The sequence below is a fragment of the Tuber melanosporum genome (genome assembly GCF_000151645.1).
Source record: "Tuber melanosporum whole genome shotgun sequence assembly, scaffold_6, strain Mel28".
In the NCBI taxonomy this organism is placed as follows: Eukaryota; Fungi; Ascomycota; class Pezizomycetes; order Pezizales; family Tuberaceae; genus Tuber; species Tuber melanosporum.
The window spans coordinates 386,659-397,698 of NW_003299106.1; the positions used below are offsets into that span (position 1 = coordinate 386,659).

The 11,040-nt window shown below is 47.8% G+C and overlaps 4 protein-coding genes; 2 read left to right on the forward strand and 2 right to left on the reverse strand.

Moving 5' to 3' along the window:
- Positions 1–505: 505 nt before the first annotated feature.
- Positions 506–3,100, reverse strand: GSTUM_00009627001 (uncharacterized protein; the record flags this gene model as incomplete). XM_002840819.2 has 2 exons in its annotated part: positions 2,930–3,100; positions 506–2,851 (listed from the first exon to the last, which is right to left on the reverse strand). The coding sequence occupies exons 1-2, from the start codon at positions 3,017–3,019 to the stop codon at positions 506–508; spliced, it is 2,436 nt and encodes an 811-aa protein (XP_002840865.1). The 5' UTR covers positions 3,020–3,100.
- A 1,039-nt stretch (positions 3,101–4,139) lies between these two features.
- Positions 4,140–5,619, reverse strand: GSTUM_00009628001 (uncharacterized protein; the record flags this gene model as incomplete). XM_002840820.2 has 5 exons in its annotated part: positions 5,569–5,619; positions 5,300–5,507; positions 5,029–5,247; positions 4,847–4,965; positions 4,140–4,792 (listed from the first exon to the last, which is right to left on the reverse strand). Exons 1-5 carry the CDS (start codon positions 5,573–5,575, stop codon positions 4,140–4,142), a joined length of 1,206 nt encoding a protein of 401 aa, XP_002840866.1. The 5' UTR covers positions 5,576–5,619.
- Positions 5,620–5,839: 220 nt separating this feature from the next.
- On the forward strand, positions 5,840–7,018 carry GSTUM_00009629001 (uncharacterized protein; the record flags this gene model as incomplete). XM_002840821.2 has 2 exons in its annotated part: positions 5,840–5,926; positions 5,990–7,018. The coding sequence occupies 2 exons, from the start codon at positions 5,840–5,842 to the stop codon at positions 6,845–6,847; spliced, it is 945 nt and encodes a 314-aa protein (XP_002840867.1). The 3' UTR covers positions 6,848–7,018.
- A 543-nt stretch (positions 7,019–7,561) lies between these two features.
- Positions 7,562–10,810, forward strand: GSTUM_00009630001 (uncharacterized protein). XM_002840822.2 has 5 exons: positions 7,562–8,323; positions 8,387–8,966; positions 9,045–9,184; positions 9,240–10,012; positions 10,067–10,810. Exons 1-5 carry the CDS (start codon positions 8,237–8,239, stop codon positions 10,179–10,181), a joined length of 1,695 nt encoding a protein of 564 aa, XP_002840868.1. The 5' UTR covers positions 7,562–8,236; the 3' UTR covers positions 10,182–10,810.
- The last annotated feature ends 230 nt before the right edge of the window (positions 10,811–11,040 follow it).

Genomic DNA, 11,040 nt, shown 5'->3' on the forward strand with positions numbered 1-11,040 from the left:
GGAGGGCGCTAAGGATCGACGGGCACCCGCACTGCATCAAATGCCGTCGTTATGGTGTCTCTCGAGCTGAGAGTCGGTCCGGGGGTGCGGCGCTTTGTACCGTACAATATTAAGGGGGAAATTGGAGTACGGTATCAATCTTGGATTTGACTACCGTAGGACGATAAGAAGGCTATGCGAGTCAAGACAAACCCCTCCCACCCACATCACATCCGTGGCCCCCCCCCCATGACCACTCCATACAGCGCAAACAAGTGTCCCCCACTACAAAGTATGCTGAGAACAAATGGGAAAGATATCATATCATATCAAGAAATGAGGAGAAAAAACGATAGACAAATAGAATTTCCGCAAAATCAACATGCCCTCTCCGCGCTCCGCTGAATGCAACCCCGACAATCTAAAGCGACCCATACCTACAATCTAATCTGCTCCCGAGCCCCAACCATCGAATAATAATAAAAATCTAAGAGGGGAAAATTGAGAACAATAGAGAAAATACAATTTATCCTTCCATAAGTGCCTTCAATGCTTCCACGCCAACTTGTAGGACCTCGGGGTTTCGAGCCCCACGAAGGGAGTCCCTGATCAAATCGATCGCACCCTTTCTCCGGAATCTTTCTGCATATTCTAGCTTTTGACAGACCAAGTTCCTAACACAAACAACACCTCTGTGCCTCATTTCTTCGTTTTCCTCGATAGCCATCCCAAGGAGGATGTCCAGACCTTTCTCCCTCCTCACAATAGCCTCACAGGCCTTGTCCCATTCTGTCAGCATAGCCAATGCCCCACCTGCAGCTCTCCGAGTCGCCAAGTCTTCTGCGTCTGCAAGTGCAAGCAGCACGTGGAGTCGGTTACTCGCAGTTTTGGATCCATCAGCAAACTTGGCAACTCCTGAGGGGGAAGCCATGAGGTTGCATAGCAGTTCCATTGTAGCTCTTTGAACCATGATGTTGTTTGAAAGCAACGTTTCCTCAATTTTGGACCACCCAACGCGGATAATCAAGTCCCGGGTTGAATCATCGGTCGAAGCGAGATTAGTGAGAGCGAGAAGGGATTCAAAAACAGGTAACAGATCGTTTTGTTCTTCGTTGGTTTCGAGTAGGGCTAAAAGTGGCCTCACGGCTGAAGCGACAGGCAGCTGCGACCCGAAAACATGGGATGGATTTGTGGAGACTAAGACTCGGGCTAATGCGTGAGACGACGACAATTTAACCTTCCGATCCTGCTCGGAGTTACCGGTGACCGATGCGTAAAACTGCAATAGTAACCTAACACCGCCTTGCTGAGCCACTGGCCCCCGATGCTTCTGATTCTTTGAAAGTGACAGAAATATACTAGAGATAATGGCGACAGCACTGGGGGACACCCTCTTACTGCAAGCTACCAAGGCAGGGACGACCCCTCCCTCCAAAAGGACTTTGCATCTCATCGTAACCTTTTCATCTTTATCCGCTGGGTCAGGTTCGGGTTTGGCTTGTGGCATGGAATTTGCGTAATTCCTTAGTTGAGCGACCCTTTTCTGTTCCTCCGATAATGATGGCAAATAGCCCGTAAGGTTGGCTACTACTGTGAGGCCTCCGTACATGACAGTTGACTTCCCGACTGAATCTTTAAGAGTCTCCAAAAACCTTTGTAAAAATTCTTTATCCTTTACCAGTGACTCCTTGACAGATGGCTTCAGGGTAGCATAGGCCAGTCCTTCCATAGCCGAATCCCTTGATCCAACATCGTCCTTAATCATCATCTCCCGGAATACGGCAGCAAGCTCGCCGATGCCTTTCGGCGCAACTCCTGGATCTCCGCTCCCATAGCGAACTTTTGCCAAAATGGTAGATGCGACGCCTTTGAAGCTTTCATCACCCCGAATAATAGCTTCAAGATACGCCTCACAGTGTATAGAAATCGCAGCACGAGAGGCCTTATCGACACAAGCAGCACTCATCATCTCCAAAACCGCCCGCTCAACGTCCGAAGACCGTCCCTGAAGCGATGGTGCAAGTCCCTCCACAAACCCCTCAGTCAAGAGCAAACCCGCGGCAACCCCCGGTACGAGCGGGAAAATAGCGGCAGTAGCAGAAAACGCAATTTGAAGATCGTCATCCGAGTTGGCAGCCAGTCGCGAGGAAATGAATTTGCCCAACATACTGCCTGCAGTGCTCTCATCTGTTTCAACAAATCTAGCAGTGGCAAGTGTAGCATGGGAACGCAAGTCGTCGGGAGATCGAATGTCCAGCATGGAAAGGATTCGCTCCAAAGAGGCCTGGCCAATAAACGTGTGAAGCTCCGTGGCATGTGTAGCCAGAAGCCTAGCAATAGAACGAGTAGACCACGCCTCGATCTCACCAGATCCAGTATTGAGTGTTTCCAAAAACAACTTGAAACAATCCCTTATTGACCTTTTCTTCTTCGCTTCCGATTCCCACGCAGCAGGATCGAGTAAAGTCACCACCAACCCATCAATAGCCTCTCCTCCGATTTCTGCAAGTGTCTCAAGCATCTCCTTTGCATTTTCACCAATAGAATCCGCCATGTGTTCTCTCCCACTTCTGCTAGCACGCAATATCTCACTCAGAACTTTCCCACCGATGGGCAAAGGGATATTTTTCGCGTGCGCTAATAACAGCTCGATACATTCCGTGGCAGTCGTGGTATGAAAATTCGAGCTTGGGTCCCTGAGTAGACGTAGTGCATTCTCGCCAGCAGCCACATCATTCTCGACAACCAATTTCTGACAAAGCTTTGACAAGGGGCAAACAGCCTGGTCCTTCTGGAAGCTGTGGAAGGCAGCGAGGACAGCTTCGTTTTTCGGGGCAAGGGATAGAGCGCCACGGAGGGATCGAACAGCATCCTAATTTCATTTCAACGGCATATTAGAGCTGAAAAAGCATTGTAAGCAATCGCTGTTGAAGGAATAGAGACGGCTTACATCTTGTTGACCGGATTGCAAGTACTCAAGTGATTTTGTGGCGAGCTCTGATGCTCTCACGTCTGGGAACTCTCCTTCTGGCGAGGACATTGTTGCTGGCGTTGGGGCTATCAATATTTAATTTTTTTGTTATATAGATGCGAGAGCGGGGTGGGGGGCTTTTAGAAGATTTGGAGGGAGGGAATGTTAGGGATTGAGGCTTAGGATAAGTTGACATCGGCCATTGGATGTGGGATGGAGAATGGGGGCCAGGCTGCTGGCGCTGGGCTGCAAGGATCCCCGCTGCAGCAAGAAACAAGCGAGGGTAAGAAGCACAGATCGTCACCTGACATCACTCGCAAAACCTGCTATCTTGCATCCAATCACCGCCTTCTCCGACATCCCACCGATATGTCCCCAAGGGTAGCCTACTAGAGTAATTTTACAAAACAACTGTAAGGTGTCATCAGATCAGAAAAAAAGGAACCAATCTACCCCTCTGCGATAGCTCAGCTCGCATTTATAAGTGTGCTCTACCATAGGCCGGATTGTGTTGGACATAGAGGGGGCGTCACAATTACTTTTTTATGCGACAAAACTCGCTTTATTTGGAACGAGATCCGATAACTGGTAGAATGGTGTTCCGGATCTTGTCCGATAAAGCGGCTATCGTATAAATTGCTGCGGTGATACAAGTAATGCAAGCCAGGCCAGCGCACATGTGCTGAAAGAAGCCCTCGCTGTGATTGATGCTCTTGCCGCATTCAACCACATCCTGATGGGTAACATACGTGACCGCGTTCTCGAGCTCTGCCCGTATGGCCACTTAACGTGAAACTATTGCTTGTTCCGAAAACGCGGGAGTGAGTCACTATCTGTCACTCGTGGACGAACAATGCTGCAGCAGCGATCCATCGGGGAAGTCCTTTCATACATCCGCGAACCTTATTGTTACAAGTGGGTTGGTAATTGGCTAGTGAAACCCAAGAAACTAGCATCCGAATCACAGCTCTGGAGTTGTACATCCACCTTGTAATAAATTGGTCTAATTGTACGATATTGGTTTGAGTCGGCTCCTATATATAGTTATGATACAGTACCCCCACACTAGTGCTGACTCTGTTGGGTCGCATAACTCCAATTGCCCCCGCAGACTTGCTCTCGCGAGAGGGCATTTGGCAGAAGGGTTGCAGGAAAGGCACTCGTCCCCCCCACGAGCCACGAAACTCTATCATTGTGCTCCGACACACCAACAATGGTTACGGCCATCTCCACTTTCGACAACAACAACGACCTCTGCAGTCTTTCCAAGACCGTTTCCAATCCACTCTTCCACTCTTCGTCTAATCTCATCCGGATCCGTACCTCTGGCGACTTGAACGTGCACGACACCTCTGATTGCACCCTCAACTTCCCAGAATCTGGGCACCGTATATCCCTGAACACCTTTCAGCCCGCCCACACCAGCAATAGTTTCCCGAAGAGTGTACTCGGAGTTGCCAGGAACTGTCAAAAGAAGATTACTAGCGGATGATTTTACCAAGGGAATCGCCGATGCGAAAATAAGAACAGCGATAAATACAGACGCAAGTGGATCGAATCCAGTCCACCCGCTGTAATGGATCAAACCCGTACTAATCACCACAGATACAGATCCAAGAGTGTCGGCTAAAATGTGCAAAAATATACCGTGCATATTCTCACTATTGTGTGCGTGAGCATGGTCGTTGTGGGCACTTGCCGGTGGTTCTCCATCATGACTGTGATGGTGATTATCGTGGCCGTGTAAGTGATCACGGCTATCCTCATGCGCATGGCTATGCCCGTGAGAATGGCTGTGTGAGTGGCCATGCCCATGATGTGCGTGGTCAAACGCCATAATACCTAGATTCCACATCTTAGAACAAGGCCCATTAGGAACAAGTAGCTATCGCTCACCAACGAGATTAATTGCCAGCCCCATAGAGCTCACAACCATTAATTCACCAAGTCGTGCCATCTCAGTAGGCTCTTGTAAACGTTCGATGGCTTCCCACACAATCTCCACACTGATCAACCTATGCCATAGAAACCAGCAAGTAAGCAAGATGCCACAAACAGTTGCTAGGGCTAGTTCTTACATTAGGAAAATTCCATTGGCAAATCCAGCAAGAGTATCCATTTTACCTAATCCATACGGATACCTCATACTCGGCGGCCACTTGCTCATGACGGCTGCGCAAAGTCCTATCGCAAGGGCCAGGCAATCAAAAAACATATGTACACTATCAGATATAAGGCCCAAAGACCCGGTCATAAAGCCGTAACACGTTTGAACGATCATGAACGCGAAATTCAAACTATTATTAAAGTTAGCAAATATTTTGGACAACAGATACTTTTTGTACTTACCACATAAAGTATCCAATCCTCCGCGAGTCCTTCTCAATCAGTATACTGTGAACCAAAGGAACCCCCTCCGTCATCTTTAGTAGAGCTTTTGTGATACTTGAAGGACTTTTGATCCCCTTTGGATGCGCATGGCTACTTCCGTGCTCGTGTGCATAATCGTGATGGTGGCGATGGCGATGGTCATGGGCTACCCTATCGATTTGAATTGCTACAATTGCGGGCACGTAAGCCACGTTATCGGTGTAAATAGGGCAAAGGAATTAACAAACCTGCCATCGAACAAGAGGATGGTATACAGTAACTTCGTGATTGGGTGTATTTGTCGGGGTAAGCTGCGGTTGCAGTGTTATGATACGGGCACCATTGTCTTTCATCATACTAAAGGGGAGTTTTTGTTGGGAAGGCTTAAGAAAGATCACCTTATCGGAGAAACGTAAATCCGCTGTGACAAAGCCAGCTTATTAAACAAAACTCCAGCTCAAATATCTTCTGTAGTCTTGCAACCTCCCACAACCAACTCAAACAAACACCGCAGACAAAATGCCCAAGGCCGAGGTAGGATCAACAAAGTACCTTAGCAACCGCATGAAGTCCAAGGGGCTCCAGCGACTGCGCTGGTACTGTCAGGTCAGTTTCTACCTGCTTCCCTTCACCCTTGCGATGGCCACTACTAACACCTCACATCACCAGGTCTGCGAAAAGCAATGCCGCGACGAAAACGGCTTCAAATGCCACACACAGTCCGAATCCCACGTTAGACAAATGCTCGTCGTAGGTGAAAATGCGAAAAAGCACATCGCCGACTACTCTACCCAGTTCCAGCGGGACTTTTTAATGCTCCTGCGCACTTCGCACGGCGAAAAAAAAATCAATGCGAATCACTTCTATCAGGAGTACATTGTGAATAAGGAACACATTCATATGAATGCTACGCGATGGACGAGTCTCTCGGAGTTTATCAAGTTCCTTGGGCGTGAGGGCATTTGCAGAGTTGAGGAGGGCGAGAGGGGGCTGATGGTTGGCTGGATAGATAATTCTCCAGAGGCTCTGCAGAGGCAAGAGGCTGTTCGGAGGAAGGAACGACAGGACCGTGGCGATGAGGAGCGAGAGCAGAAGGCGCTGAAGGAGATGATTGAACGTGCGAATAGGGACGCGGAGATAGGTGGAAAGCTCGGGAATGATGATACCCCGAAAGAGTTGAATCGGGAAGAGGGTGAAAAGATCAAGTTAGCTTTTGGTGCGAAGAAATCTACGTCACCTACACCAGTCGGATATTCGACTGAATATACCCCGCTCGAAGAGGCCAAGCCTGATACCAAGGACAAGGTCTCTATCAGAATAGCCCCGAACAAACCTAAAAATGTGTTTGCGGCCGCAAGCAAGAGGAAGAAAGACAGTAAGAACAAAGATGGGAAGGGTGGAACCCTAGAACAGTCAAAGCGGCCTATGAGTGAAGCGGAGAGAATCATGAAGGAGGAATTGGAAAGGAAGAAGCTGCGAGAAAATGGGTTTAGTGGGCCTGGGTTCAAGAGACAAAAGGTTGCTTAGTTTTTGCTTTGTTGTCATCTATTTCCTTTTTTTTCTTTACTAGTGTTGCTTGTGTTTCTATCATAGCTCGATAGGTTTTATAGGGCATGTATGGGGGTTTATTTCTTTAGGTGTTTCACGAGCTTAAGGCTCATTACATTATGTAACTTAGCTATTCTAGAGTCTTTCTTGAAATGATGCCCGTATTCTGAATGAAACAAAGTTTGATCAGACTCAATTTGTACAGGATAACTCAACTTGGTGCGGTTGTACTACAGTAAGGCAGTCTGAATACGATGGTTTATATAATAAGGCAAAAGGGTTGCCACCAGTTTTTGTAATTCCTCGGCAGGGCGAAGCAGGCTGGGTACGTACTGTACAGTGCTCTACTCCACTATGAATTCGTAGTATGTATGATACCTTAGAGCCCGTTGCATACCGCTGTGATCTATTGGGTCCGTACAGCACAATATTTAGCATGAAGGGTCAGAAAACTTTGAGCCCGAATCCAATGTGAAGGCTTAGATGTGAACAGATGATTTACCAAACAAACCTTTATCCCCATCTTCGGGCACAGTACTTCATACCCGACACTCGTAGAGTGCTCTAGAGTAGATGCAACCAGAGAATCAGGACAACACGTATAGAGCGAAGGGAAACGAAGCCTCCATCTACTTATATCATCGCATCTCCTCTACCGGTGAACCTTTTTTTATGATATGTCATGATGTGGAGAGACGTCCCGCATCAAACTGGTACCATACACAAGCGGCAACGGGGAATCTCGTCAGAGAAATTCCAATTTAGCGAATAACCCACATCCCATGTCCCAATTCTGGGTTTGCACCGACAAGCATCATGTCTGTGTGCTCGAGTAGGGGAGGTTGTCGGTCATCCCTCGTTTCACATTTCCTCGAACTATGACACCGTGGCCTTCGGCTTACATAGGAGAGTGAAGTGAAGAATGGGTGGGGAAATTCTGGAAAAATACTAATGCTGACAGACAGGAACAGGATCAGCTTTGAAACCGTTTTAAATACCTTTAGTGGCACGGTTTCTGAGTCGATGGCTCGACCTTTTGGTGCTCCTCATCCCACCTCGTTTGTCGTTTGACAGGAGGAACCATCTTAATCCTGCTTAAACGCTGCAGCCCTACCGCTCGTTCGATTTGTCTTCCGACCCATCGCTGTCCAAACTCCCTCAGTATATCTGGCCTTTCCTCAGCCTACGCTCCTTTAACTATTCTCTACATTTCCCGTTTCTCTTGCCCTGACTTCTCAGGAATCGATAGGCTGTGCCTTTTCCGCCCAGTGTGTTTTCCTCGGAGCGATTATCTACTGTTACATCCTCGCCATCCGGCATTCGTGTCCTACACAACCTTTAACTCTTCGGCGAAGAGCACCAAGAATAATGCGTGCACAACATCCACAGCAGCTGTTTGCCGCGCTAATCATATCTGTATCCACAATTGTAGACGCAAAGCATTCAATCTGCCCTGTAAGTTATCATTCTGATATCTTTTTGTTTTGCATCGGTTTGCTGATTGTTCTATTATTACAGAATAAACCTAATGAACTGGTACCCGACGGATGTGCATCTTATTCAACAATCGAGGAATTAAACAAGAAGCTTTACCCACTTGTTAACGATATAACCCAAGAAACGGACTACTTTGGCTATTACCGGCTCGATCTATTTGGCCGAATATGTCCATTCTGGTCTGACGATGAAGGAATGTGCGGCAACATCGCATGTGCTGTAACGACGGTTGACGAGAAGAATATTCCTCCGATATGGCGAGCGGAAGAGCTTGGGAAGTTGGCAGGCCCTAAAGCAAGTCACCCAGCGACCAGACAGCCGGATGAGCCATCTCCATTGGCTGGTGCATTGGGCGAGGAGACCGAGGAGAGCTGTGTTGTTGAGGAGGACGAATGCGATGAGAGGGATTACTGTTTACCTGAGGATGAGTCGGCTGGTGGGAAGGGCGATTACGTCAGTTTGACGGAGAATCCAGAGAGGTTCACTGGGTACGCGGGAGTGGGAGCGGCGAACGTCTGGAAGGCGATCTACCGGGAGAACTGCTTTTCGAAACCACGCGGGGAGAGCTCGCTTGGTTCTGCCGGGGGTTTTGTGGGGGCTGGTGGGAATGGATTCCAGGGATTCGCCCCCCCGGGAAACCAGGCCGCGATGGGATTTGTGAATGTCATGCAGTACAAAGGGAAGCTTGATCTCAACGATCTGGAGGTTGACGATGAGTGCTTGGAGAAGCGAGTCTTCCATAGAGTTATCTCGGGGATGCACGCCAGTATCTCAATGCATCTTTGCTGGGACTACCTTAACCAGTCCACTGGAGAGTGGGTGAGTTATAATTTTCAATTCCCGGGATGAAAATTGAGCTAACGTCCGATCGTAGTCGCCCAACCTTAGCTGTTTCGTCAACCGCTTCGAAAACTACCCCGAGCGCCTTCAGAACATCTATTTCAACTACGCTCTACTAGCTCGCGCCATCGCAAAACTCAGGAACTATCTACCGACCTATACCTTCTGCTCGGGTGACTATTATCAGAACCGCATTACTAAGTCTAAGGTCGTCAAATTGGCCAATACCGCTGCCTCTACCACCCCACAAATCTTTGACGAGTCATTGATGTTTAGAGATGAGATGGTTGGACTAAAAGAAGAGTTTAGAAACCGCTTTAGAAATGTTAGCCGATTGATGGACTGCGTCGGATGCGACAAGTGCCGACTTTGGGGAAAGGTTCAGACTCAGGGGTACGGAACTGCTTTGAAAATCCTCTTTGAGTTTGACGAGAGCAAGAACGCCAATGGCAACCCAGTCCTACGAAGAACAGAAATGGTTGCGCTGTTCAATACTTTCGGCAGGGTATCGCACTCATTGCGTGCACTGGAAGGGTTCAATCGAATGCTAGATGGGAAGGATGAAGCAGACAACAACAAGATATCTGCGAAGGCCTCGGAAGATAAGGAGACGAAAGGCAAGCCTGAGAAGAAGGAAAAGATGAAGGTTGAGAAATCCAAAGATACACCTGGCGCCCCCGAAGAAGAAAAACAGGATGAGCTCCCAAAGGATCAGACTCTGGGTGAGGAATTTTGGCAAGAGGTTGGCCTCGTCTGGAAGACATTCCTGTTTGTCATCAAGAGTTGGTACAACATTCCCAGATACATGTATACCTCCATATCTCTATTCAGATCTCGTTATAACTGCTAACTCTTCACTAGATTCATAATCGCATACTCAGAAGTCGCCCAACGGTTCGACATGCTCATGGGAAGACCAGTACGAGACGGACTGTACACATGGGCCGACTTGAACCACCCCCGAGCCGAACTCTAGAACAAAGAGGCAAAGGGCCTTATATATACCCGTCGCCCATTTGGTCACATATGCTTCCCCCTTTTTCACCATCCCCTTATATGTATGGTTTTCTTATATCTTGCTCCCTCCTTCTTTCCTTGTATCTTGTCTGGAGTTTAGGGTTTTAGATATTCCCCCACCTTGAAACGCTGTTATTAGAATGGCACCACACACACGCGCGCGCTATAGTTTTACCATAAACCTTGGTGATTTTTTTTTTTTTTAGTAACCCAGCCTATACCTTTGCGAATATCATTGGAGGGGGAGTTAGTGTGTATGGTGTGTTAGTTGAGAAGGTAGATATTATCTTTCTATCGTACTCGTGTTTGCCTGATCACCTCACTGAAGGATCATTATATCGTGATTATTGTTGAAACATGCTTCTGATACTACTATGGTATCACGCTACGATAGACTTTTTCCTTTACATCAAACTCTATCACTGGTCTACCCCTAATAATACCCCCTTGCTTCTTTCTCCCTTTTTCTTTCCTCTGTCATTGTTATTGTTCACTCGACCTTTTGTGTCTCGCTCTCAGCAGTAGATAGTCAGGGTCTTTTGCTCTTCCTGTTGAGATAGTCAAGCGTTTGAGTCTCTCAAGCAATCATTCACTTCGCCATATCATCGTTCCATTCAATATTCTCACAACAATTATTATCATTAAGGGACCGGGTACGTACGTCGCACATACCGAGTGATAATGCGTGGAAACGTTTACAAGGCGCATCGCCCTCTAGCCCCCGCCAAGGAAGAAGCAAGAGAACCCCCAAAAACCACAAACAGAATGAGGATTCCGTCAGCAGTACTACCACAAGTGATGACAACAATGATGACTCC

Coding starts and splice junctions, on each gene's coding strand:
- GSTUM_00009630001 (XM_002840822.2), top strand. CDS start 8,237: ATGCGTGCACAACATCCACAGCAGCTGTTTGCCGCGCTAATCATATCT. Junction 8,967..9,044: donor CGGGGGTTTTGTGGGGGCTG/GTGGGAATGGAT, acceptor TGCAGTACAAAG/GGAAGCTTGATCTCAACGAT. Junction 10,013..10,066: donor TACAACATTCCCAGATACAT/GTATACCTCCAT, acceptor ACTCTTCACTAG/ATTCATAATCGCATACTCAG.